General features: G+C 46.9%; 7 protein-coding genes and 1 non-coding gene across 8 annotated transcripts; 3 read left to right on the plus strand and 5 right to left on the minus strand.

The window, feature by feature from the left end:
- Positions 1-1,357: 1,357 nt before the first annotated feature.
- Positions 1,358-2,957, plus strand: V1508DRAFT_131346 (cyclin-domain-containing protein). The gene is made up of 2 exons (XM_066935962.1): positions 1,358-1,552; positions 1,607-2,957. Exons 1-2 carry the CDS (start codon positions 1,490-1,492, stop codon positions 2,588-2,590), a joined length of 1,047 nt encoding a protein of 348 aa, XP_066795796.1. The 5' UTR covers positions 1,358-1,489; the 3' UTR covers positions 2,591-2,957.
- Positions 2,958-3,121: 164 nt separating this feature from the next.
- Positions 3,122-5,928, plus strand: V1508DRAFT_386627 (armadillo-type protein). Its single transcript, XM_066937821.1, has 2 exons — positions 3,122-3,408; positions 3,467-5,928. Exons 1-2 carry the CDS (start codon positions 3,165-3,167, stop codon positions 5,728-5,730), a joined length of 2,508 nt encoding a protein of 835 aa, XP_066795797.1. The 5' UTR covers positions 3,122-3,164; the 3' UTR covers positions 5,731-5,928.
- Positions 5,748-10,541, minus strand: V1508DRAFT_439549 (uncharacterized protein). Its single transcript, XM_066942222.1, has 8 exons — positions 10,114-10,541; positions 9,928-10,047; positions 9,756-9,861; positions 9,440-9,688; positions 6,489-9,387; positions 6,349-6,440; positions 6,163-6,283; positions 5,748-6,103 (listed from the first exon to the last, which is right to left on the minus strand). The coding sequence occupies exons 1-8, from the start codon at positions 10,326-10,328 to the stop codon at positions 5,976-5,978; spliced, it is 3,930 nt and encodes a 1,309-aa protein (XP_066795798.1). The 5' UTR covers positions 10,329-10,541; the 3' UTR covers positions 5,748-5,975.
- A 1,320-nt stretch (positions 10,542-11,861) lies between these two features.
- V1508DRAFT_354884 (amino acid permease/ SLC12A domain-containing protein) lies at positions 11,862-13,510 on the minus strand (the record flags this gene model as incomplete). The annotated part of the gene is made up of 3 exons (XM_066936934.1): positions 11,862-12,850; positions 12,907-13,297; positions 13,352-13,510. 3 exons carry the CDS (start codon positions 13,508-13,510, stop codon positions 11,862-11,864), a joined length of 1,539 nt encoding a protein of 512 aa, XP_066795799.1.
- Positions 13,511-18,529: 5,019 nt separating this feature from the next.
- On the plus strand, positions 18,530-18,601 carry V1508DRAFT_t49. The gene has a single exon. It is a non-coding gene; the product is annotated as a tRNA-Glu (tRNA).
- A 676-nt stretch (positions 18,602-19,277) lies between these two features.
- Positions 19,278-21,374, minus strand: V1508DRAFT_397596 (6-phosphofructo-2-kinase-domain-containing protein; the record flags this gene model as incomplete). Its single annotated transcript, XM_066938160.1, has 3 exons — positions 19,278-20,314; positions 20,362-21,075; positions 21,134-21,374. The coding sequence occupies 3 exons, from the start codon at positions 21,372-21,374 to the stop codon at positions 19,278-19,280; spliced, it is 1,992 nt and encodes a 663-aa protein (XP_066795800.1).
- Positions 21,375-22,152: 778 nt separating this feature from the next.
- V1508DRAFT_439552 (uncharacterized protein) lies at positions 22,153-24,379 on the minus strand. The gene is made up of 4 exons (XM_066942223.1): positions 24,309-24,379; positions 24,004-24,247; positions 23,865-23,948; positions 22,153-23,812 (listed from the first exon to the last, which is right to left on the minus strand). The coding sequence occupies exons 1-4, from the start codon at positions 24,327-24,329 to the stop codon at positions 22,341-22,343; spliced, it is 1,821 nt and encodes a 606-aa protein (XP_066795801.1). The 5' UTR covers positions 24,330-24,379; the 3' UTR covers positions 22,153-22,340.
- Positions 24,380-25,437: 1,058 nt separating this feature from the next.
- On the minus strand, positions 25,438-27,600 carry V1508DRAFT_131497 (mitochondrial protein Pet127-domain-containing protein). Its single transcript, XM_066935963.1, has 4 exons — positions 27,096-27,600; positions 26,927-27,043; positions 26,601-26,870; positions 25,438-26,545 (listed from the first exon to the last, which is right to left on the minus strand). The coding sequence occupies exons 1-4, from the start codon at positions 27,473-27,475 to the stop codon at positions 25,522-25,524; spliced, it is 1,791 nt and encodes a 596-aa protein (XP_066795802.1). The 5' UTR covers positions 27,476-27,600; the 3' UTR covers positions 25,438-25,521.
- Between the last annotated feature and the right edge of the window lie 306 nt (positions 27,601-27,906).

A 27,906-nucleotide genomic window follows, 5' to 3' on the forward strand; every position in this document is an offset into this window, starting at 1 on the left:
TCTATGTGAAGATTCATGAGTCAGCGTAAAAGGATTTTAGTGGAAGGGCATGGTTGGCGCCCCACGAATATGAGAGATGGGATGACCGTCATTGATCGACGTCCGGTTGAGGAGTAGATGACGATCATTGAGCTATGAAGCTAGAAGACAAATTGAATTTGTCTAAGTTCACGACATTTTGGCCAGGAGGCCGTTTCTTGATATTACTCGGAAGCTAGCGGTTGTCCCACTGACTTCCAGTTGGTTGCATTTGCACTGAGCGATAGACGAGCCACACTAGTTCTGGCAACCAATGCGACGAATGTGTAGGCATAGACTACAATTCAGCACAATTCAGCCTCGTTAACATTCGTTGTGTTGTTTAGTGTCATTCGCAGCTATCGCATGAGAACCATCCTGCGAAAGTTCAGGGTGGTTTGGCCCAATTAAGGGTCTCTCGTGGCAATATTTCGCGGCACAACTGCTCAGCATATCGTATGAATTACTTAATGGAGGACCCAAAGCAAGATCATAATCGTTGTTCCACTATCAGGATGCAGCTTCCATGTGAGATCTCTGCGATCGTGCGTGTCACGTTTGTTGTAATGGCCATATATATAAATAAAACTTCAGCGTGACATGTAGCCAAAATAGTCAGAGGGATGCAGCGTCTCAGGGTTCACAAAACACAGATTTCATCCCCCCTGCTTCGCATTATATTCGGAGGTGGTGATGTGAATCGCAGTTGGAGCAAATAGGAAATCGCATACAGCCGCACGTGGTTCGAGAAATTCGCCCCTGACCGGAAACAAATGGCTTTGGTTTAGGGTTAAGCACTACGCAGCTGCATTTATGGCGCAGTCGCACAATAATGCAGCTGCTAAGGGCTAGGGTAGTGGATTGATGTCCCATGTTGCCATAACTACATATCGCCATTTTTGAGCAACAGTCTGGCACTTACCAGGCAGATGTGCAGCTTCCCTGGGAGACCAAACTAGCACCTTGATATTCTCTGTGCGCGAGCACATGTTTTGTGGGACCAAAGGCACCTCTCTCCGAATATCTGTGCTGTGTGTTAGTCTGGCTTACGTTTTGCCTCCCCTATCCCCGAGGTTGATCTCCGAGCGACGACTGCCGCCAACAAGTCAACTGGTCGCTGGTGACGAAAATACTTCGCGTAATACATTGCTTCGTTCTCGTCGTGTCTTCTGGGGTAATTTAGCAGGTTTCACGGTCGAGATTTAATTTGTATTGTCGTTGTGATCACGGACAAATGTCTGAGTGCTTTCACAATCGCAGGATACTGAGCCCTTTTGTTGCTCCTGCCGTTGAAGCGCGAATATTAGCAGCTTTTTCATTGTATTTTTGCCGATAAGTGGTGTCACAAAAACTTAGGCACTAGTGCGGTGGGCCGAGGCGACAGACAAAGACTCTGCATGGGCAGACCATCACCGCATCGAGGGCGAATATTCCTGATTCAAAATCGTCGAGAATTCTGAGCGTCAGTGACATGGAGAATGAAAACAAAGTACCTCTTGGAGTTATGGCGAGTGAGACTGCAAACCAAGTTGAAGTAATAAGTGCCTATTCAGTATTCATTCGTTTGTCTCGTTACTAATGTTCATAGACTACGATCTCTTCTCCTCGGCCGTCGTCAGCAACGTCGCCGAACACTCTGCGGTCAAAACGCGCCAGTGAAAAGTTACATGAACCGTCACCTCGCCAACGGTCACAGTTTGGTGAAAATCCAAATCTTGCTGCCATTGACAATGACAGTCGAAATAGTCAGGGCCGTCATATGTCACATTCACACGGGCGAGCACCACACAGCCACCAACATGGCCACCTGCATTCCCCTATTCTATCACGACCAAGGGCCAAAGACAGCATTATATCCAAGCCATCACCGACTCCAGATACTAATTCCGCAATATCAGAGGGCAAGGCACTACGGTCACTAAATGCTTCGACCTCGTCAATATCGCCGCAGCCACTGGCGGCGACCTCACGGCCGCGATCAGTATCACCTACGAAACCATCACCTAAGGTTCTCCCACAATCCTTCTTTGACTGCGACCTACAGGATCTGCTTATACTAATTTCATCGATGCTAAGCGAACTAATAAGATTAAATGACGCGCTGCCGCTAGTTCCTTCACAGCTAACGCGTTTCCATTCACGAGCGCCCCCATTAATCTCTCATCGCGACTATCTCCATCGGCTGACACGGTTCTGCTCACTCGAGAAGTCAACATTGCTGTCGATGGTCTTTTATATCGATCTACTCTGCGCCGCATTTTCATCTTTCACAATAAATTCTCTAACTGTTCATCGTTTTTTAATAACAGCGGCCACAGTTGCAAGCAAAGGTCTTTGCGATAGTTTCTGCACGAATGCACATTATGCTAGGGTCGGTGGTGTCTCTCTCGCTGAGTTAAACTTGCTTGAGGTTGAGTTCTTAGTGAGGGTCGGCTGGCGAGTGGTTCCGGCAGTAAAGACGTTGGATGAGTATTACAGACGCATGGTGGCGCGTATGGGCCCCGTATACGTGTTGGAAGTATCAGAACCAGAGCGACCGCTGGTACCGCAAGCTGAACAGCAGGGAAGATGATACGAGGTGGCAGTGAGGGCGATGCATCTTGACACCACGTCCTGATAGAACGTCGCACGAAATCAATAATTTTCCAATGCTTGGTGTCTTACCGAAAAAGAAAAAGAAAAATGAGTGTTGTTAATCATAGAGCGTATCCGGTTGAGTATTTTCTTTGTCCACGTTGATTGTTATATTTTGGAATTCTGCCTGCATTTTGTTTATCTATGAGAATTTTTCGTTTAGCATGGAGTGTGTAATGTACGTAAAGATAGATTTAGTTTCCCGATATGTGAACGTCCATGATACAATAGCAGTCTATCGTGGTGATCAATTGCCATCATTTATCTAATGGTATAGGTTCATAAAATAAAGGGATATAAAATGATTTGCTATACTGAGATGGCCCGTCGCTTTGGTCGCGGTTTATTTTGCCGATCGCGATGGCAAAACAAACTCAGCGCAGCTGGTTTCCACCCTAATCCACCATCTTCCCGCCCCTGACACTAAAATATGCACTGCACATTCAGTGCCACTTCGCGCATGAATGTTCAACGACTTCCCTATTCTCAGCGGGTTATCCAGATTTGCATCGATGATAGCGGAAGATGATTTGTTGCCGTACCTACGTAGCGACGATCGACACGGTCAGCTGGGCGCACTGCGGTCGCTGAAAAACTCGGTCATTGGACACAGCGATCAAAAGGCTTCGTATCTCGATCGTGGGGTTCTCGATGATTTGCTAGCTATAATCGGCACACCGCAAGATGGAGTCAAGGATCCAATATCTGACGAGTGCCGTATCCAGGCTGGTGTCGTCTTAGGTAGCTTTGCTTACAGTAAGTGATGCCGCAAGAAATTGGAAGAAAATGGACCATAGATTGACAAGTATCCAAGGTGATCCCGAGATTTCCTCGCGATTATTTACGCCCGCGACATTATCGACCTTGGTGAAGGTACTGACACAGTACTCGCCCCCCGCGTTATTAATTGCTAGTTTACGAACTCTGACGGCGCTGCTGACATTACGGCTGACGCCGTCTCTAGTGCAGCAGTTTCCTGATCTCGCGAAATCGTTGTCAGAGCTGATATCCCATTACTCGACCGCTTGTTTCGCAAATTATGCGCGACAGGATGTACAGGTACTCACGAATCTGTGCACTCTCGTCCCCCTTATTTCGCCATCACATTCCTCCACTCAGTCTGTGAGCTCGGAGCTGACGGGTCCACTATTCGATCTCGTCTACGGCTCGCTCAAGGGCTCACAAGCATCTGGCCTGGTCTTTGATAGCAAACTGAAATCAACTGCAATCCTCGCATTAGCACACGTTCTAACACCTACAGCCGCCCGCGAAATCGCGGCCGCTGGTCCGAAATTCACAAACCCTTTACTGGCGCTTTTGCGCGCGCCCGACACAGCAACGCGGCTATCAGCGGCTTCGCTTCTGACGGCGCTGTACACGTCCGGCAAGCCTGAGATCACATCTACTTCTGGCGTGACGCGCGCACCGCAGATTACAACGCTGGCGCTTACACTTGTGCCGACGCTCATGAAGTTGCTGGATGATACTATTGCTGCACCGGATCATGGACGAAAATGCGATCCTAGAATCTTGCATACCCTCGCGATCTTGTGTCGTGAAGGGGGGGATGTGACCGATCGGTGCGTGGAAGCTGGGCTGATTAAGAAAATTGTCTCGATCATAGTACAAGTTGCTCCCAACAATCATTTCGCGCCTGGACGTATCTTTGAGACCGACGGCAAGTTATTATCAAGCAGCTTGCTCTGTTTGTCTGCGTTGGGATTATACAACGAGGATTATCGCAAAGCGATTATTGAGGCTGGCGCACTCAGTGTTGTTGTCGCTGTTATGAACACGGCCAATACACCTGCTACTAGGGAAGTTAAGATTGCTGCATGCCATGTTTTGCGCACTTTGTCGCGCAGTGTGAGATTACTGCGGACAACGATGGTTGAAAGTGGGGTTGTTTGCGGTATTGTGGATCTCCTGGGCGACGCGTCGGCGGAAGAAGAGCGGCCATTGTTGGAGAACGTGGATAACGTCGGAAGCGAGCCGGAGCAGATGGATGACGAGCCGGTACATACGACTGTTACTGAAGTAGCGGCAGAGGAAGACGAAGAAGAAGAAGATTTAGAAGTTCGGACAGCTGCAATGGCAGCGGTCTGTAATCTCGTCCTCGACTTTTCGCCGCTACGAAAACCAATTTTGGATAAAGGCATCTTGCCGCTCGTCGTCTCCGGTGCCAGATCACGGTACACTCCACTACGTCTCAATTCCACGTGGGCGCTAAAGCACATGGTCTTTGGCGACGATATGGAGACGAAGGCGTGTGTGATGTCACACCTTGGCTTCCCCCTCATCATCAAATTATGCGACGACAAGGAAATTCAAGTTCAAGAACAAGCACTAGATTTCCTCCGCAATCTTACTGCGCGAAGTGAGACGTACATCGACATGCTGTTTGATAATGTTGGCGTGGATGAAGTATTCCACCTCGTGGACTGCAAGCTATCCCTTCGTCCAGTCCCACCAATTGACGAGTCGGAACAAGAATTACTCTCCACGCAGCCGTATTACACCAAAGTAATAATTGCGGCTGCATACATTGTCGTCCACATTGCAGCAGGCTACGATCGTCACAGAGAGACAGTCATTGCGCATGAGGCCGTGCTGCGGAAAATAGTGCAGTTAATGCGTCATGAGAATTACGAAGTTAGATTAGCCTGCGTGTGGACGCTTATAAATCTAACATGGGTCGAAGAACCCAACCGGGCGCCAGACGATGTTGCATCGGCAGGACAAATCCATACCGTATCCCCAGCCGGCGGCCAATCATCGGAGCAGGTGCAGCAGGAGCAAAGCGTCTCGTCATTCGCCGAGCTCTATTTCGCGGACATTTACCGACGCCGGGCAATGACACTCGTCCGACTCGGTGCGCGGGAGCAATTAGAATACTTAAAGCAGGACCCAGTTCTTGACGTGCGAGAGAAGACAAAGACAGCGATTTACCAGATGGACAGTTTAGTTGGACGGTCTCCGCTAAGTGCTGAGGACGAGCAGGACATCGAGGCGGGCCTGAGTCGTGGCGTTGAGGACGCAGGAGATGCCATGCAAATTGATTCGGAGTTGCACGCGTAACGGGTAATTGATTTGTCTACGGAATGTACATTATTTAAAGAATGTTACAAGAATTTCGCGATTTGTTGTGCTCTTCCCGAGCCCGGAAGTATGCCAGACGCATTCAAGTTCTACGTCTTAACAACGTCTTTAAGAGTCGTATCTAACGTCATCAAAATTCATACCTGTAAATAATCGTATAAGAACATTAAACTATACTGCATATTCATACATGCATGACAACTGATAAAGCCAGCACATGCCGGCTAGCACTGTCTAGACACATCAATCAATCTCTTCACACCAACCATCCAATGGCCACATTCATCTGTCCTCGTCGTGAACAAGTTAATTTGCACAGCATACGCCGTCTCAAAATCTCTAGCTTTCAGGGCTACATTGATCGTTAGCTGTCATACATTTTTCGTTTTTCGGCATGTCCGCGAATCTCACCTTTCGCCAAAATAACCATCTCTCGGACCGTCTCTTCGGTCAATAGATCGCTGTTATTCAAATGGTCGAACAGAATATTCAACCGCTTCTCGGCGTCATTGACTTGTCTGGCGACAGCAGGCTACATATTACCTGTTAATATCTAATGTTCATCGCATTATTAACAACAAGAGAAAGATGCCGTACCGGAACCATCTGCTTAACACGCGCCATCTCCGCGCTCAAAATCTCGTAAATCACAGCTGAGTCACCCGTTATATGGGATCGATCACCTGGCGCTACAACTCGTTATAATCTAGACTATCAAGCAATCACAATCTACTTACGATACTTGGGCGGCTGCGCTGGACTAGGAGGAGCAACAACCGACTGCACAGGCGTTGCAGTTCTAGCAATCGACGCCGGTCCACGAACGTGTGGTACAGATGGAGCACTCGCGGTTGAAGGCTGAGGCGGTGGCACGAACGACGAAGTCTGTGGTGGCGCCGATGGTGGGGGAACTACCGAAGGCGGCGGTGCGACTGGTGCGTAAGGGTTGTGCGGTCGCTGCGGCTGTTGCTGCGTCTGAGGCGGTGGGGCGTACGAATGCGCCGGTCGGGCGGGCTCAGTGGTCGATAATGGCACATATTTGCTTGCTGTCGTTGGTGGTGGGAAAGCGACTTGGGTGGGCGGTGGTGGAATCGCGGAAGCTATAGTAGGAGCTGTGGATGGCACAACACCGACAGGCTGTCCAGCAGAGACGAACTCAACCTGCAGCGCGTGAACATTGACAGCAGCCTTGACTGCCGGCGGGGACTGGACTGGCGAGACAGTCACTGACTGTGGGGCCTTGGCGTTGATCGGAGGAGGCCCGATGTTTGTCGTTGGCGGTCTTCCAAAAGCTGGGGATGAACTGGTGGCAGGAGCATACGGAGCATGGACTGGAGCAGCTTGCGGCTGGCCAGGGAACGGAGACAGTATAGGCTGGTTCGTGACAACTGGAGTCGCTTTCCTTGACGAAGTCGATGATTTCAACACAGGCGCGTCATTCCAGTGACCGGCATCCCTGTTGTTTCCCGTAATTGCGGAGGTTGGTGGCGGCGGCAATGGTGCTTGCTCGTGAATTATTGTAGGAGGCGAGAGAACTGGTGGTGGTGGCGCAGGAATCGTAATACTCGATCTATATGCGTGGCCGTACGGTTTTGATGACGGAGGCTCGTAGGTAGCTGATGGTGCTGGCGGCGCCGTAGTTGTCGATCCAGATCGTTGGTACGGGTTCGCAGCTGGCGCGTATGCGGATTTAGTGGTAGCAGTTGGTACAGGAACACCAGCGGGCGCTAGTGGCATCTGCCCATAACCTGCGGTCGACATAGTATTATAATAAGAAGTCGACGCAGCATGACCATACCGAGACGCATATTCAGTGGTTACTTCCGGCACAGCAGAAACCGATTTCGCAGCAACCGACTTCGCACTCGCTTTGGCTACTCTCTCTTTCTCCAAGGATGCAAGTGGGTACTGAGTCGGGAGTAACACCAAATACTTGTGCGCCAAATCCAAATACCCTTGGCTAGCGACGATATTCGCATACTCTCTGTAGGCTTCATACAGCGGTGCTAAATTCCAATCACCAGATCCGTCAGTCTTTTCTCCCGCGTCCGTGTACTTGACAGCATTTCTGAACACAGTGACTTTCTCAATGAAATCCTGCAATGACTTAATATGGATTGCAAATGGCGACAGCTCACCAGTCGCGCTCTTCAACGCTTCATTTTCTGCTTCAGCCAACTCCTCAATCCAGATGCCAATTACCTTCTCAAGCTTCGACCCAGCAAGGAAACACAGCGCAGCATTCTGCCGCAGCTCTGATGATTTCTCTGCATTGGCATCCTGTCTTGCCGCGCTTAATCTCTCACCCAATTCAGCCATCGATGAATTGAAGTCAGAATCGGTAGCGAACGTGCACAGTGCGACAACCACCTCCTTCCAATTCTCAAGATCAGCATTGGTGACCAAATCAGACAAATTCTTGCCAACAATGGATGACAAAACTCGGATATATGACGGTCCCTTGATGTTTTTCTTGAAGTACGCCTGCTGGACTCTCTTTCGGCACTCATCGTCCCCAGAAAGAGCAAGCATAAAAGCATCTGACAAACGGTCATCTTTCAAGCAAATATCAACCGCAGCAGAGAAGTTACCCAGGACCAATGCCTGCGTGATCAATTTATCTGCGTCAGCAGTCTCGCTGTTGAAAATAGTGAAGGGCCCTGTCGGAACATTAGGAATATCGGTAGCTCCATTAGTTAGCGTCGGCAGCGGAGATATACTGCTCAAGAATGGATCAGCGGCGGATGAATCGCCAAACATGGAATCAGATGCTTCAGGCATTGTGGACTCCCCTGATTTGTCGGTCGAGTCTCCGTTAACCACCTGTGGCTCATCCGTAGACAATCCTTCAAACTTCTTAAACAAGTCCTCTAGCTGTTCGGGAGTGTATCCCAAATAATCGACAATCTTCCGCTTAGGATCCTTCTCATAAAGCGCCAACAACACCTTCCAATCATGCTTATCCCTATCTGACACCGCAGTCTCGGCCCGCGCCTCCGCAATCGAGGTCAAATTCTGACTCTTCAACGCCTCCTCAAACTTCTCCGTCTCCGACGCCATCTTCGGCTCAATCACAAATCTATTGATTTTAACAATTGACTTTGTCGTCGGTATTTGGCTTTTGTCAAGCTGGAGACTCACAAGCTTTCCGCCAAATCCAAACGACGCTCCCACAGGTCGACGAAGCCATTTAGGCGGCTGTTTAAGAGAGAACGTAGGCTGCTGAGTATCCACGTATGAAGGCGCATTCCAAAAGTCGTTGCCTTCTGGTTTTGGTGCCGCGGCGACTTGATCTGCTTTGTTCGTGTTTTGGATAGATTGCACTGTAATCTTCCCGTCGAACGAGGCGCTCGCGAAAAGTTCGGGATTTCTAGCATACCATCGAGTCTCGAAGGTCCAGTTCGTCGCGATCGGGAATTCGCCAAGGACTTCGCCGGACTGCGGATTCCACAACATTGTGCGATTGTCTTTACCACTTGAGAGCAATAAATCGCTGTCGCGCTCACACCATGAAAGTGACAAAATACCCTTATCATGGCCGCTAAGAATCTTCTCGGGAGCATTCGCATTTCGCAAATCCCAAATGAGAATAACGGGCGAATTGTCGTCTTCAGAGGCAGTAATCAATTTAGTAGACTGCACTGTTATCAATACCAAATCCTCACTTTTCAACTTTGTGACAACTTACATTATCAGGATGCCAAACAACGCTGCTAACACCACGTCTACCGCCGCCGCCAGGTCCCGGATAGAATAAATGTAGCACCTCGCGTTTGTTCTTGAGGTCCCAGACAGACGTGAACCCGGTGTTTCCAGCTGTAGCCAAGATATGCGCGACCGACCTATTCCACGAGACTGATTCTATTTCGTCAAGACGAGAGGAAGCAGTTCCAGGTTTTAGAGGTGCACTTGGCTTGTCTAAATCCCAGACGAGGATCTACATGGTTCATTAGTTCGATCGTTCCATTAATGTCATCAATGTCGGAAATTATTTGTGACCATACCTCGCCCTTTGATCCGGCTGATGCGAGAACGTTGGCCTGAACAGGGTTAAAATCCAAGCTCTTGATGGCACCGGTGTGGTTCGTCGCCGATAAAATGGGCCCGGAGCTGTACAGGAGTCAGTCATCATAACCAATTATCGTCACCAATTGAATTCAAAATAGCCCAACATACTTCGCGTCCTTTAACAAAGCTTCAGGATCCCACAACATCAAAGTTCCGTTCTCCTGGGCACCGGCAATGAACCCGCTCGGATGACTAGCATTAATACCTCCCCAAATCAGATCATGAAATCTAACACCATCAATCCAATTAACCATTCCATTCTTTCCATTCCACGCAAAGGCACATCAAACTCACCTGGCTTCAGCTCCGACAGATATAACGGGGCTCGACAACTGAAACCCGTTTGTCGACTTATCGACAAGGTTCAGATCCCACAGCTCCAACGTCGATTTCGACGAGAAGTCAGCATCAACAGCGCCAGCGACCGTTCCGGTCGCAATAAATGGGAGCTGCGCCCCAGGCGACCACGCAAACGTTGCCGTCCTGGGGATTTCCTTCAGCTTAACCATCCTAGGACTCGAAAAAACAGTTGGATGTCAAAGAGGTGGACGGAATGGTGACTTGGCAATCCAGATTCTAGTTTCAAGCGTCAATTGCCCCGTAAGTATCCAGAAATAGATGACTGATTGAAATCCACTTTCTTTGGAAAGTACTACGGTGATGGCGGGTGAAATACTTGATGCAGTTGGCCGTGATATCGTCGCGAGACTCTGGCCACGACAGCTCCAATTCTGTGGCGCCTAGATCGACGACACAATACCCTGGCGCGATGATTCCAGGGTTAGGGCTCACATGCCAACCTCACTGCGTTTAACATACTATTCCATCTATCCAATTATAGGTTATGTGACCCTCAAACTCAGGCGACCTGTCCCACAAGTAAGTGTAGATGGCGTGACTTCCCGACAATGCTTGATAATCCGTCGCAATTGAATTCTCTATAGCGCGAGTCATTGTAAGATACTCAAGAGGTTTCGAGGTTGATTGACCGCGAAAGGGACGGATTCAGACCCGTATTGATACAGCGACATATGCAAATGGTTTCTGGCAAGGCCTATATGCTCTGAACCTCTGCTAGTTGCCTAATTCCTCTCAGGAGTATTAATACTTGGAAATAGGCTAAGGCGCGCAGGTTTAAGTTTGTCGTGGATAGCCGGACTTACGTGGCTAAAGCTGATCGATCACGGCGTAATTGGACCTAGGCACTTTTAAGTAATGCAATCAAGTTTATCAGTAAGAGAAGCAAAACGCTGAGGGGGGAAGACATGTTCTCAGATATAATGAAATACCTACATTGATGTCACTGATAGAACACTGCATTCTATCTGCTTGCCAGCGGAATAGGCCCATCGCAGCAATGATCTAATAGACTACAAGAAAGCAGACAAAATTTAGGTGTGACATTAACTATACACTATGGACCAGTAGATGTGAGCGAGACCGCGAGTGCGAGCGATATACATCAGCTCTACAGGTTACACCGGTACTCATTGCCTACCCGCAGTACTACCACCGGATTTGCTCAATTTTAGTTTTCACGAGGAGGAGCGTTTACATATGCGTGCGCGCCTCGGAAGTGTGCTGGCGAATGATGACACGCCGGCAGACATGTGTTTGTTGAGTAAATTACTACAGTCATTTATCACTCATCAGTTTACTCAATCCAGATTATAGGACCGTCTAGAGTGAGATTGCGCTTCTATTTACGCTCTTGAATATTGCCTTGACATCGTCCAGCATACGGTGGTGCATCGGAGGCATCTCCTGGTCCATATCTTGGTTTTTGGTTTTCTGTCAGCAAGTAGACGCCTTCACAATTACAGCACTGGTAGGGAGCTTGAATTGGGAGACTTATTCAAGCAGTGATAGATCCATCCAGGAGATGACTTCAGTCATTTGTTATTATTTATATTGAATCTATAGTCATTATTATAATGCAACTAATGTTTATGTGGTAGTCATTTCATATTCGTACAAACAGAGATTTCTCTGGAATACATCAAGCTGCAAAACCTTGCATTACAAATAACCTCAATCGCTTCCTACAGCAGCCATCTGAAGAACTTTCCAAACTTGGTGGTGGGAGGGTGCAGATCAACATCAACCTCTGGTCCTGGAATATTCGAATACATATCCAACTCACTCCCCTTCGGGAACGGTTTTCGTCCCGCAAAAATCCAATGACCACCAAACAAAATAAACACAATCGGAATATTAATGTACGCGATGAAGAAATCTGAGGTATCCCACATGCCCTTGATGAAGACCTGGTATCCATTGAAAATAACGACAACAAAGCACCAGAAGATTGCCCAGTACGCTGGGAACGGCTGGAATCTGTTGTAGAAGTACTTTGACTCTGCGCGAATTATGCCATGAGATTCGCAGCCGGCTTTGAAGCGGAGGAATGTCACACAGATAGTACCCCAGCAGATGAAGGTCGCAATAGAGGTCAAGTTCGAGAGCCAGTTGAGGACTGTCTGCGCACCGCTTGAGAGGGACATATACGACAGCGTGATGAAGAGTGTGGAAAAGCTAAGCGCGACGATCGGCAGGCCATTCTTCAGGGTCTTGGCGAAGATGCGCGGGGCTTGACCTCGGAGGGCCAAACCATAGAGCATGCGGGAGGTAGAGTATAGACCAGAGTCGGCGGCGGAGAATGCCGAGGACAGAACACCAGCGTTAATTATGGAGGGAAGGGCCTTGATTCCGGCGCGGTTGAATGCAATAACGAATGGAGATGCAGCAGCACCGTCGCCGGTCGAGTTGAGTAGTAATGAGTCGTTGTAAGGGACTAGCATGCCCACGATGAGAATGCCGCAGACATAGAAGAACAGAATTCGGTAGAACAAAAGGCGGGCAGCCTTGCGAATATTTGCGCGCGGGTTCTCAACTTCAGCACACGCCATTGCAAGGGATTCGACACCCCCAAACGAGAAAGCAGCTTGTAGAAGAGTCGTGAACCAACCAGTAAACTTGCCGACGCTCCCATCAACAGGATATGCTGCAAAAGCGCCCGGATTCTTCCAATCTGCATTCTATTAGCATTTTCATCGCCATCAATTATCGTAAAAATGGAGGACGCACATTGAAAACCAATACGTTTATGGTCAGGACCACCGCCGAGATCAACAACCAAACCAGCAATGATCAGTCCCAAAATCAGCAGAATCTTAATAATAGCGAAAACGAACTCGGCTTCACCGAACCATCTAACACCAAAATAGTTAATGAGCGAGCAGACGACAGAGAGCACGGTAATGTATGCAATCAAGTGGCTGCGAGGGATATCGTCGATTGCGGGGTCAATGTCCCAGAATCCGATAATGATGGAAGCAGACACGATTTCAGTCGGCAGGGAGATAACACCGGAATACCACTGCATCCATCCTAGTGCAAAGCCAGCGGAAGGATGAAGCCAGCGCTCCGCATAGTGAATGTAACCACCGGAAATTGGAGCATAACACATCATTTCAGCCTACTAAAGTTAACCAACCATATGCAAGAATCTGATATTGGAGAATAGACCCACCAAACTCTGAATCATGCCCCAGACGACCGAGCCAACAAGGCAGTACGCGATTAATGCGCCAGCTGGGCCAGAATGCACAATCGCCTTCCCGGAACCCAAGAACAGACCGGTACCGAGCGTGCCAGCGAGCGCAATCATCTGCAAATGGCGCTGCTGCATCTTACGCTGGACGCCATCATGAAGTTTGGTATGCACATCGACCTTGACATCGTCGAATGAGCCGGACTGTGCATCGTCGTAGACAGTATAAGCCGCGGGCTGCGCCTTCTCCGCGGACGGGGCATCCGCTGCATCGGAAGTCTTCTCGAATTCTTCTGCCATGGTGTGTAGTAAGTGTGAGTCCTTCTGACAGTAAACACAAACGTGCAATGACTGCGTTTTGGCTATATATATTGAGTGACAGTCGGTATCGGTAATTGATGCCGTGCACTGACACCCGAGCTCAAAGCACGGCTACTACTGCAATATTTTGATACGAACTACCCACGCGGTGCAACATAAGTCACCGTACCCCAGACCCACTGCACTTTGTTTCTGCTCTGAGCCTAATACTGGGCACGTTTCTCATCAGTGGAGCCTAAGACAGTAACTAACGCAATCATTCGCCCGAGTTGTCGTAGCGTGAGCTACGACATGTCTGTCAGTTCAGCCACCTGTTAATTCCTTCTGATAGTTGTGGACTAATTTGGATTGAATAACTGTACTACAGCTCTTTTCAGAAATTATAATTTACAGATCTTTTCAGAATCATAATTGTATGCAAATCCGCGTCGCACGGGTAGCCGTACTTTGAGTTCAGAATATCAATGAGACCAAGTGAATTATTGAAATAAAATGATGTCAGAAATCAGTGTAATCCGGAATCAACATTTGCGAGGTTCGTGACTTCGGGGATGTCCGAATACCACCCTGCATGTCGGACGCCAAGTATGGCGCCGCTTGTTCCAATAGTAAAGTTAATGAAATGAATATCATAATGAGTATCTGGCTGAAGATTAAGCAAAGTCCGAGATGTTTTCGCTGTGCGGCGCTTGACGCTGAGGTTAAGGGTTTTGCGGTACATATCCGGGTACCGCTTATCGGGGGTATCTTAGGCGGAGTAGACTTATCGATGACGCTCATCAAACTTGCTTTTGCTTTGCGAATTTTCGGGCCGGTAATTAGGCGTAAATTATTTACATCTACGTAGTTATTTTGTATGATCGCTATTACGTTTCGTCGAGAGTGGTTGCTAGAACGCCGATGTGTATGCCGGGATGTTTTAATCCTTTCAATGGGAGCGCCAGAGTCGCGAATCAAACCACATCTGGGCAATTTGTTTTGCCAATGTGACAGTAGTGTAGTGTTGAGATACGCTGTTGAATGTATATAATATATTAAGTGTAATTGACTGTGCAAGGGCAGCCAGGTTTCCATAGTGACTGTATATTAGGTTTTTAAGTAGAAACTGCATGCATATCGTGATCCTTTCTATAATCGCTGGACCATGGGCGGTTACTGATGGGTATCACATTGAATCAGTTAACGGGATTTGAATTTGCAAATGGGCGTACTCATCATCAGTCACCATAAGCGCGACTCGTACTATTATGGAGCTTGATGCTGCTTGCAATTATGCAATATGTCTTAGTCTCTGCCAGAGGACGCCACCACTTAGGCTCCGTACAATGGCTCTCAAAGGTACATGAAAGTGGGGCCAGGAACTTATGCCCGCAAAAGGATATTTTGGTTCCCGTGAGAAGAAAAGCCTTTGACAAGCTTGGCCTTGGCGATCTTCTTCGTCTTGTCCCGGTCTGGCCGTCTGGGCCAGTGTGCCTTACTTGTGGCATTCTTTTCGTGAGTGTATTCACACGCTTGCTGCAAAGTATGGAGGCGCTGCAATTCAACTTTCTTCTCTAGCGTGGTGCCGTGCGGAGTACCTGACTTTCGTCCTTGCGACATGCGACGAAAGGCGCGTCACCGGGGCCGGTCGGGTCGCTGGGTGGCGTTTTGTGAGGACGACCAATGAACAATGGCGCAAGGGTTGGCTATAGTTACAACTATAGCGCCAAAACCGTCGTAAGATGATACTAGGGTCATTGCACTTCGTCGCCCCGAGTCTGGGTGTGGCCTTGACTGGACATGAATATGAGACTTCGTTTATAATGCTCTTGGGGTTGTAAGCCAGTTGCATACTATCCGTGGGAGATAAGATTGCGCAGGTGATAAGAGGGTCTCTATCGAAGCTTTGGTAGCATGAGCATTGGTACTGCGGCCGTGAGCACAGGGCTGCGCACAAGCCGCCGCCGCTTCGCATGCCGATCTCACCGGACAAGCCCAGCAGGCCGGGCCACAAAGACCGCCTGTCCACATCTGCCTTTAGGTCGTGAATGTCACTGACTGGATAAAATAATTGTGATTGCATATTGAATCAGGACTAAATGATTCTATCAAGCGATGGTGTGGCTTCCTGACGCTAACCGGAATCGTGCTTTCTAATTTCTACACTTGACTCACGTCATTTTAGACTTACATACACGGACCACAAACCCGATTGCGCGTTCGGCTGCGAGGCTCAGTCCCGAACAAGATCATGACTTTCCACAGGATCACGCCTTCGACGCCATGCCTCTTCCAGCGCAAACAGCTGTTAGGAAGTCGTTATGTGCGATAGATAGCTAGTCAGTAGTCATCTCGCGGGTCTGAGACCATATCCCCTCAGCGAGAGCGCCTCCACGCCAAATTCCGAATTTTGAACGGCACCAATGTGTCGCTCTGCGCAGTCGGGATTACCGCTTCGGCTGTTGCACAGCTAACTGCAGTCAGTTTATGGGATTCTAAGTTGACCGCGATAAATGGAGTCGTGTCGATATTAATGTCAACGCCGTGCGACATCTTGCTCCGTCTCGGCCGGTTGCGCCGGCTTCGACAAATTTGCCAACACTCAATGGGGAACTATATATGCCATGCAACCAGTAATGTATGGATTAGCTTTAGTGCGACATCTATCATAACTAAAAGGGTCCAGAATTTTGTTTTACCTGTCAATATTCCAGTCATGCATGCAGTCACAGTCAAGGCACCACATATTTCATGTCTCACATGACCATGAATCGTCCTGTTTCGCCCGGTGAGAGTCAGGAACTGCACATTTTGCGTGTCGCGAGCTCGGTTAAAATTTGAGCAAAAAAAAATTCTTCTTGAGGGCTTATGAGTTTCCCAGTGGAAGTGCATTACGGCCCTGCCGATGATTAATTCTAGTCTGCCAGTGTTCAACTTATGACCCGTTGGTAATTTCGGACAGATGAATTGGTTAGTAGATAAACAGATTGGATTCAATCGCAACTCTGGACTGCATTGTGCAAAATGTCACCTGACTTTGTTGTGGCTAAAACCGCTTTCAACTCCAATTCCAATCTGTCGCAGAGCGGTAGCCGGTACAAGCCAATATATTTATCGAGTGAGTTAATCAAATTGTGCAAGTATTTTCAGAGACTGAAGGTTCCGCATGTGACGATATGCGTGCAGTCGAATTGCATTCTCGACCATTTTAACTTCCGAGTTTCCATTATCTGTCAGTTACAAAAGCCGAACAAACCTACACGAGCGCGTATGAGTTAGGTACATTAACTAATTTATTATGGATATGGCTAGGGATTTCAGCAACTCCAGACTCGACGAGAATTTCCTGCTTAACGCAACAACAAGAGAAAGTCACAAATCTTCGAGCACAATGGGACTTTGGAGTCAGAATGTTGTGGGTTAGGGCTCATTGAACTTGCAGAGCAACGGTCGATTGATATATTTCTCTTCATACTCGATTCAGATCCCTTTATTCATCAACAATCTAATAGAATAATCAGAGATCTAAACAATTACATTCGACTGCTGACTTTCATAGTCCACGATAATCTATTGGAGGTAAAATTGGATCGAATCTATCAAAATGTTTATATATAGACGCTTGTCAATGCGCGAACCAGGAAGCCATGAAGAGCCGCCTAATAAATACAGATGGTATCCAATACTCAGCATCGTTTAGATTAGGCGGCAAGCAGAGATACATTAAGTACACCACGCTGTGAAACTTGGAAAAGGAAAGAGTCAACATGCTGCATACTGAATGCGAAATCGAACTTCGCGTTCGAGCTTCTGCCAAATGAGGCAATAGGCAGTACTAAACTTAAACACGGTTACACATTTGATCTTCCTTGCTCGTCGCATCACAAGAGGTCCTCGTTCGATGCCGTACCCAACTAAGTACACTAGTAAGCGCTACAGAGAGGTCCAGTTAGGAATGGTCAATGCACAGGAGCCGGCATGTACGCCCCTGAACAGGAACTGGAATGTACCGAAAGTCCGCGGCGATTGGCATTCTGCTCACGAGAAGGGGCAGTGATGAGTAATTTCAGTGGATAACCTTCATGCATGGGTTTAGGGTATTCCCCACTTATTATGGCTCTATACCAAACTGAAACTGATAACGAAAGGAATGGAAACAAACCAAGAAAAGGAAGAAATAAGTGCGAAGAAAGAATAGATTTATAGGTCTGGACACGAACATTGTGAATGCGAACCAATAGTAAGCAACTAATACATAACTAAACTTATTCGTAAATATTTGTACGGTTCAGGATTAACTCAGCATCCCTCGGTGTCACAAGCACTAACCTCCTTATATGATTTGCACTCAAGGAGTGCCTAATTAATCCTAGCAGATCTCTTTATGGCAGCCTCTCTACAGCCACCTCAGAGAGGGTAATGGCCAAATAGTCTCTGGCTGCTCCCGTCATTCGCGGGAACGTATCTCCCGTGTGCCCTCTACCGTTCCAAGAGCCAGTATTTTTTTAATACGGACTCATTCACGATCAAAACTCCACTTGTCGAAATATGGTAGAGATCGGCATGAATGATATCCGGGGTTCATATTTTTTGTTTTGATTGAGAAAGTCGATGTAATAGTAACTATATACATTATGAACTGAAAGACCGACCAATTGTACATGAAAAGAAGATATGAATGATCAAGACGAGGAAAGATAGGAAAGAGAAGAGAAGAAAGACATTTGGTTTGGAGGACATAAATCACTGGCGACGTATTATGAAATGAAACCTTTTTTTGTTAACTGAAAGAGCCGGTTATAGATTTTTTTTGCGTTTGGATTATAATTATTTTTCCTATGTCGACGATTATGGTTGTTCGATATAGTGTAACGGCTAGCACGGTCCGCTTTCACCGGGCAAATCCGGGTTCGATTCCCGGTATCGAAGTTTTTTTTTGCCACTGTCCTTGTTAAAAATTCTGTCGATGTAAACTAATTTGGCTTGAAGAGATTAATTGGCAGGAGATTTGTTTAGTTTTCATGTAAATAGCCAGAAATGAGTTGCCCTATCAAGATGTAGATTCACACACTCAAATGGAAACGAATCGCGGAACCGAATCGCGGAACCGAATCGCGGAACCTGAAGAAGTCGATCTCTAACTTTCTTAAACCGCGTCTGACACATGCTATCGATAACTCACACCAGACCAACTTACGGAACTCTCGCGACTGACAACTCGGCGCTCAGTACTTCTATAGTTTATACTCTCGATCATCTAACATATTCCGAAAGATTTTGAATATATTAGATATAACTCATATCTGTCCGTAGGCCTATCGTTTGGTATATACGGCAGTGTATCACCTCTTCATGGTTCATGTCGATTATAACAGATGACTACATTATAGAAGTATATTACTAATATGTAATGGAATATTCCTTGGTCAAAACCTTCCTGCCTATAAACTAAAGCAAAGAAAGTGGTGTGCTCGTTCGTACGTGCTATATGTCAAATATTGAAAATCAAAACCCATTAACAAGAAAGCCAAACCGCCCCCGGTAAATATAAACCCTTAACTGCCATTCATGTATATAAAAGTAAACTATGTACTAGACCGAGAAGTTATTGTAAAGAGGAGATGACGATGTCGACACCTGCATCATGCTCTACCTGATGGGACTCGTTCGATAGGGGACTAGGAGTAGTCACAGTCATCGAGCGAGTGCGTGACGGGAGCGGAGGAGGCGGCATATTGACTGTCGACGGTGGCGAAGAATCTTTCGTGTCCAATAGCAGTGCAGCTTCGGGAGATGCGACAGATGATGATGTAACCGAGGTCGCAGTCTCAGGAGGTGGAGTGCTGTTCGTAGGTGTGGTAAGCGACGAATTCGAATTTTCAATCTTATAGAACCAGTCCTTATTCTCGTCATACTGATACACCGCCCAATAAACTCCGTATGGCTTCGGCTCCAGAACCCAGAGTGTGTTCAGTGGAACGTCTAGGTCACCAATAGCTTGTCTGCCAAGGTTCATAAAGTACGCCAGCAAGACACGGGCCACAACACGGTGGCCGATAAGCAGAACATGATCCTGCATTCGTTCGACTTCCACAATGACAGGTCGCAACCGATTGATAACATCTAAATAGCTCTCACCGCCGACACCAGGATATCGGTAACCAATCTTATCATGGACGCGAGCGTCGTACTCCTTCGGAAACTTTTGACGAATCTCTTCATACGTCATGCCGTCGCAAAGACCGCTACCAAGCTCATTCAGCATTCGCATTTGCTTGATATCGTACGTATCCTCATCAAACCATTTAGCCGTCTCGATACTTCGCTTCAGCATACTAGTCCAAACACAAAAATGTGGCTCAACGGGTTCACCCTTTGGCGTTGTCGGCTGCGATGAAATCTGGGACACAGTTGACTGAAGTGAGAACCGCTCGAGCTGCCGCCTTCTAAATTCTGTACGTTGGTAGTCCATAAAACGCACAAGTGCTCTCGCGTATTTGACACCCTTGGAGCTGAGTGATGCATCGCCACCGAGTTTGCCTAAAATATTATCTTCACTCTCACCATGTCGAGTGATCCAAATTTGTCGTTCGGCAAGATTAAAGTTGAGTAAGAAAAAGACCGCTTGACCAGCAAGAAACCCTAACTCACAATTAGCTTGTCTTTTCGATCAACACCGTGAGACCCACCTTGTGTGTTATACGCAACAACTTTTCGACCGACATTTATCATTTTGACATACTGAAGTCCTTCAGTGTTTTCTTCTTCGTCGCCGATGGTTTCATATGTCTTTTCGTAATTTTTGACACGCATCCGGAAATCCGCCAGCGCAATGTCCGGATCTTGACCCTTATAGTCTGGACCAGAAAGCTTCAATCTGATATTCTGTTCGAGCAAATCCTTATCATCGCAGACACTTTCCAGAAAAAGAACCTTCAGTTCACCATTTGACCTATCCTTAACGCGATTTAAAACCATCCGTCGGCGTTTGACTGTTGAATTTGTGGCGTCCAGGATACCTATACTTCCGTTTCCGTGTAGAACCCAATCCAGTAACTCATCGAGCGTCTGCAACGCCCAGCTTTCCCGTAGTGCAGCGGTCTGTGGGTTATCTGGAGCGAAAAAGTTGGCAGGATGACTGGTGTCCAGTTCATCTAGAGGTGGCGACTTCGGGCCCATCGAGGCCTCCAATACGGGAGAATCCGGGAGCGGATGACTAGCTGGTCCAACATGATGCTTCGACTGTCGACGTGTATTTCCAACATTGAATATCTTTGTTTCGTGTTGCAGCCAGTTCATGTATCGAGCAAGTTTCTTTGTAATGTAGCTCTTGCCACGTGCAGGAAGACCCACCATGACAATAACGAGCTTAGATCCGACGTCCCGAGCCGCGATAGTGCCATCTAATCAGATTAGTACCTTCTACTGATATCAAATCAATGCAGTAAAGTAAGGATTTACCTGGTGACACCCTGCTCTTTGTCAATCCAGGAACGTCCAGAGTAGTTGCACGTCGTGGAAGCTCTAGGAACGGGGCTATACTGTATCCATCACTTGGTTGTAGGCCCCGTGGCGAATTTGGTGTCGAAGTCAACGGAGTGTCCGTTAAAGCCGTCCGCCGTACAACAGTTGGGTAATTTTGCGACACTGACCGCGATGGCGACAACAACGGAAGCGGATTCAACTGAGAGTTCGTTGTCATAATATGTCAGAACAGAAGCTGTGAATTGGTTAGGATGTTTGCAAAGCATTAAAGGCTTGGAGACACGGAAGAGACAATGTCGCAGCTGAGTACGTTCGGTGCCACACACAGCACAGCGATCAAACTATTCCGATCAAACTATTCCGCGAGTCGTAATTGTAACAATGAAAAAGAAGTCTGCAATCAATATCCTTAAATAATATAGTTTAATCACAAGCGGTACTTTAAATGTTGTACTCTATGGAAATAGCTGTTGAGGATGACCTTCTAGAGGCAAACGAAGACCAATGGCGATGAAAATCTTTGATTTCCGGCCAGTATGATTTCCACATTGTAAAAACCCATAAGCCAACGTAACGTGCACTGATATATTCTACTTTTGATGATAGCTATGACCGGAAATCTCTGAATTGATGCAGACTAGGTGGAACTTATCGATTCTGACTAAGGCAATAAGGCAAGCTTTAATGTCGACGACCCCCATTCGCTGATCCAGTGCTCCATATCTCATATTCGTGTCTCCAAGCCGAGTTATTAACCGCTAGAACATACCTAGTTGTGAGGCATACGGAGCTATCGAGACAGTCCACGGTAGAAAGCAATAATGAACTAGTAGAAGTTGAAGTTGGGATGGTGGCCGTGCTGTGAACTGCGCGTGAACTCCAGTGTCCGCCTGCGCGCGGCTCAAGAAGAGTCGTCGGGCACAAGCGCGTGGCGCCCAACCAATCGTCGTGCCTGGTTACCGGCAGCGCTGGCGGTTAGGGCCACGCTAAGTATACAGAGGCGATCTGTGCGAGCCTACCATCCCCAAATCCGCGTACTTGCTGTTAGCCAAGGCCACTGAGATTGGCGAGATTCTTGCCACAATTTTATATGTCTACCATGTACTCAATATCGTATCATTCAAAGACTAGTTTTTCTTAGTATCGTATATGAAGATGTTACCAAAAATTTTACTGTCTACACCTATTTACTCTTTTTTGTACTATCCTTGACCTCGATCCAGATTTTCTGTAAGCCGCGTCTCTCAAGCAAATCCACCGCTGTCTTACTCTGTGGTCCTTGTACTTGAATCTCTAATTTCCCCTGGCCACCGCCGCTGGTACCTTCAACAGACTTATTAACTGTTGTTGAACTCGCGCATTCTGTTCTCATCTCATTGGCAAGGTCTTGTACATCAATCTTGTATGTTTCCAAGTTCGTAATACGCGTAACCTTATGGCCCTGCTTCATAGCGATCAGAATCTGGATCTTTGGAGGAGTGCCACGCAATAATTTTATGCCTCGCTCATCTTCGCCTTCTCTGACAATTCTATAATATGGCGAACTCATCTCTCTAAATCTGCCAATCAGATCTTCACGCAGTAATGATCTCGGCTTCGGCGACGTTGATATGATACTAGCCAATACCGGATTTAGCATGATCTCGCGAGGATTCTTCTCGTTTACAAGTTTCTCTTTCGCAATGTATTCCAATAATATCATCCGTAATTCGGCCGCGCTGTAGTAATCTGACGTGCGTTTACTAACCGCCTCGGCTATAGCTTTTCCCTTGTCTTTTATCTGATAGTATTCCCTTATAACGAGCTTTCCGGCTGGCACGTCTCTGTGAGATGGGTCAGGTATCTTGCTATCGTTATTCGCTTTTCTGCTCCCAGCTGTCTTGAAACTTCGGAAGTCCTTCACCGCAATATTGTCAAGACCTGCTATTCCCATGATTGTAACCTCGCCTCCTTTTTCCTTAACTTTGACCAGTCCGTCTTTTTCCATGGCTTTCAAGAATCTCGCCGCCTTCTTCCATGACGTCTGCCTCAACTGAGCGGCCGAATAACTCGAAGGCAAATGTTTCAGTAGATGAGCAGAGATAAATGTGGAAGATGCTTGTGGAAACTCTAACGCTGTTTCGGTGCGTGAGTCGTGGATCGTAGAAAGAAGAGCCATGCGGAAAGCTTCATCTACCTCTTCAGTCGTCGGAACCTCTCTGACATGTTCAACCGGCTGTCGTTGCAATTCCGTTTTCTCAATTTCTCCCTCCGTAGCTTCGCTGTCGGCTAGAACTGACGCGACTTGTGATTCAGAAGTAACATGCCCATGTGGCGCTAAATCCAATTTCTCAATAGACATCGCGATCTTCGTCTCAATCTCACCATCCTCAGTATCTGAGGTCAGAGCATTCTTGTCCTCGAGCTTTGGAAAATCCAAATCCAATTTCGCCGGCACCGAAACTTTCCCACGAAATGGAAGTTCATCTCCATAACACTGAATAACCAGAATGGCTTTGCCGTGCCGTCCCTGCACTTGCGTGATCGTTCCTAGATCTACATTGCATATTCCGACCGCTAAAGGAACGCTAGGCCGTTCGGCACTTGCTATGGCGACTATTGAACCTACTTTTAGTGTCAATGGAAATGGTGGTATTAGTCCCGGAAGCATCAAATCTACAAAGGTTAGCCATTTTGAATCATTTGAGGATTAACGTGATACACATACCCGCTCCATTTCGCAGCTTTTCAATAACTGGATTCCATGTTTGCACAATAGGCAATAAAAATGGACACTTCCACAAAGTAAATACTACTAAGTCAGGCTCGGTACATTCAAACGGGATATTCGGATACAACCAACATACCAGTCGGTATCAGGATCTCGTCGTTTAGCTTCAGCCACAACGGCTTACTCCCTTCCTCACCAACGTAGATAATTCCCGTCTCACCCGTTGAATGAGCAATAAATTTAGCAGTCTGAATATCTGCGGGGACGATAATGTCCTTTATTTCCGAGGAAAGCGTGTCCGTAGGGATATTGAATTGACTGAGAATAGATGCCAATAATTTGCGGCGATCTGAACTTCGCACTGGAGACAACGGCTTGATCTGTGAGAGACATGTTAGACATATGAATTAAATTATAATAAAGTATCGTTGGAGATCTCACATTAGGCTTTTTCCGAAACATAATGTGTGACGTGTGTGTCAACTATTTGTGTTGGCTTCGGTCTACTTGCCTTGAAGCTGGCGTTGGGCAAATTTTGTGATGACGTCGACGTACATGCAGTTCGACACATTTTTTCAACCACTAACTTACTAGCCATTCAAATTGAGGGACGATATTTCTCAAATACGCAAGCCATAAACGTACTAGGCAATATAACAATATGTACCTGGATTAGAAAGTACCATATACTATATTACAGACTACAGTAACATATACTATATTACAGACTACACGCGCAATACAGTCCAAGTCTATACCATACTATCATACATGCTCTACAACTTTCAATACGGTTCACTTTTTCTCAATCATCGTTTTGTTGATTCGGTATAATCATTGTGTGCTGGTTGGACGCCTCATTTTAACCCACTTATCCGATCTCATAATTTCTTTCAGCCTTTCTGGTGAATATACTTCAATACCCGTCTTGTGATCCAGATGATCCATCATCTTTTGGTATTGCTTGCCTTTCAATCCCAATTCGCGGTACATTATTCCAGCTTTGGTAGTGACTTTCTCGCGGTTTACCCTAGCGCGGGTTTGAATTGAGGCGGTGTATGCGGCTCTTTTCGCTCCTGCCGACTGATTGCGAAAGATAGAGTACCGGATCTTCCACTGGCCTTCCGCTGTCGGTTCCGGGCTATCGGCAAAATCCAGTTCCTTTCCATCTATGAAATTTCTGACGTCGATCTGAAAGAACTCGCGACTGGCCAATTCATCTGTAAATTTGCCAATTTCAATGCCGAAATCCTTCATGCTCATTGCCCACGCCTCGTCTTCGTTCAGAGATGGCGAATCGACAGAAATGGGAAGGTCATCTTCCGACGATTGTGAGGAGCCTTGATGAACATCACTTACACCCGTCCGGTCGCTCTCAGCGCGTCCCGATGAATCAGCCACAATTAATTCCCAATTCTTATTCACGGAGCGGACTTTGGCTTCAGACTTTTCGATACTACTCACTATATCTTCAACTCTGGAATTAGGCATTTCTGGATCCTCCTCCAGTTGTTTCACAATACTCTCAGCTGCCGGCTTAAGACGGAAACCTTGATCACGTTTCTTTGCTTGCTCCATGTCGATTTCATCATTTGTCATGAGCTTTAGGAAGATGCACATTTGGTTTGTCTCTGGTGACACATGGAACACGAGGTTAAAAGACTGCCATCGTAGTTAGCCTCAACGTGATACCAGAGATTCTCAATACATATACCTGTTCCGGGTACTCTGCTGTAACTCTGTCCAGAAAGTCATTCAGGATTCCAATGCTCGCCCTGAATTCCTCGTTGGCAAGATACTTGTGATTTTCGCCATGAATACATAAATCTAATTCTTCCAGAGGAACGTACTGGAATCCGAACAACCGCGCAATATTATGATATGCGATCAAAATGCCATCCATTCGACCGATCCGAGCTTGCAGCGAGTACTTCAAGAATGACGCTCGGATCATATCTTTATACTCACTCTCAAAGGATTCGTATTTTCCATGTAATGTTTTCAGCTGGTATCCTGTCTCACCAACCTCATGGATATGTTCTATATCGTATCTCACAGCCGCCACAGCACGAGTCTTAAGATCAAATGTGCCACCATTTGGCAGTCGTGGGTCCATACAATCCTGCTGCGACCGTAGCATGAAATCACCACACTTGGAATAATGATATGGCTCTCTGTATTTTTTTTGTTCAGGGTCCAGCAAATGGGATTTTGATCGCCTAAAATTTTCGTACTTCTGTAGCGGCGTTACCAATTGCAATTCCATAGATCGACCAAGCCACATGAGAATAATCTCACTATCCTCAGATTTATCTGAATCTATGGCATATAACCCTGTTTCAGGCATGTACCGCACGAACACAGATGCTGCCATCGACGCGGCCGCCGTAAACTTCAACGTCTCGTCATGATAATGTGATATATGCGTGGCATTCGGAGGCCGCCATTTTGAAATGAGATAATGAAATTGTGAAAGCATTGCTGTTAAACTGGACGTTGACCCATAATATTTGCACTTATGTTCCTTGGCAATACTCTGTAATACCTTATCCCTGGATGAGATTTGGTATTCTGGAAGCGCGTCGTAATCGAATTCGTGAACCGACATGATATGCTTAATCTCTGGCGGAAAGTTATAGACTCGAGATCGAGGATCCTGCAAGAAATGTACGCCGGGACTAAAGGCCGTTAACGTCGACTGAATCAAGGATCGCGTCAAATCGTTGACCATACTTGAAAAGCACGCGATCAATACCGTGTTCTAAAACTGGCGGAAATATATGCGCCTCGGACGGCACCTCTATCGCCTCTAGGGGATAATTTTCAAAGGGCAAGTCTGAATATATTTTGTCAGCCAACATTTCGCCGTGGTCCTCCGTTTGTTCCTTCACGGCCGGGCCTTCTGAAGGTTTCGATTGTGGTGCCGCAGCTCGAATCATCTCCAGCGCCGATAAGGTATCTTCGTTCCATTTTTTTCTGTCCTTTGCTATGGTATCCACTCGTCTAACATGGAGTTAGCGTCTCCATCGCATATAGTCGATTCTCAAATTTAGAATTACTCTTCCATAATGTCACGTTGTTTTGGAGTCCGAGAAGTGTGTGCGAGCGGCTTCTTCGCTCCATTGACATTCTTCTGTTGGCCTCTTTTACCCAATCCTATCGTTCGCCGTGCTTTGCTGGTATGCGGTTAAAACATGCTTTAGTAGGTAACACACAGACAATACTTACTCTGGCTTCCTCTGCGATGATGCAGTATCAGGAACAGCGACATCTATCGGACTTTTCCTCTCCTTACCCTTCTGCCTTCTTCTTCGCTCCTGTCTTGCCCACCGCATCAATTTCACTAACGCATCATCATTTTGCTTTAACAAATCCGTACTCGATGCCAACGCACAGGACGCTCGGGACGAGAATGATCGCGAAAGAACAACTGGTAATAACAGCCCATTCCTCCAACTAGGTACTCGAAAACCTAACTCAGCAGCACGCCGAAGATTACGGAACTCGCTCCTCGAAGCCGAAAACATTGCGAGTCTTGCTGTATGTGGTCGCAGTGGTGAGGACCTTACGGAGATCAAGGGCAATCTTAGTCGCGACTCCACAAGCATTTCCAGTTGCTTCACTGATACTCCTGAATATATTTAAGATACATTATTGTACAACTTCTTTAAGTCCTCAAGTGCTAGAATGTGCTATAACGGTAAGCGTTGTTAGCAATCAATCCCTTGGTACTTGAACTGAAGCTGCTTTGCTAGAAAAAAAATACTAGTTACATGTAAACTCCCAATTTGAGACCTAACCCTGTGTATTTGAGCAGGTGCAATTACACTCATTGTTAGACTAGGGTCATGCAAGGAATCAACGCCCGCCACAACAATTACCAAGTAAAAGTGTGACGGCTCTCAAAGTGCCGGTGGATTGCAGTATGGACCGTCCACGATCGTCGTTCCTGTGTAGATATTTGTCTACTGTCCGATCTACTGTCATGCAACGCACCAGAATATTTCGTGCACCATTGACATCGCGGTCGCACTCAAAC

Source organism: Lipomyces doorenjongii (assembly GCF_038497915.1).
Source record: "Lipomyces doorenjongii strain NRRL Y-27504 unplaced genomic scaffold V1508scaffold_25, whole genome shotgun sequence".
Taxonomy (NCBI): domain Eukaryota; kingdom Fungi; phylum Ascomycota; class Lipomycetes; order Lipomycetales; family Lipomycetaceae; genus Lipomyces; species Lipomyces doorenjongii.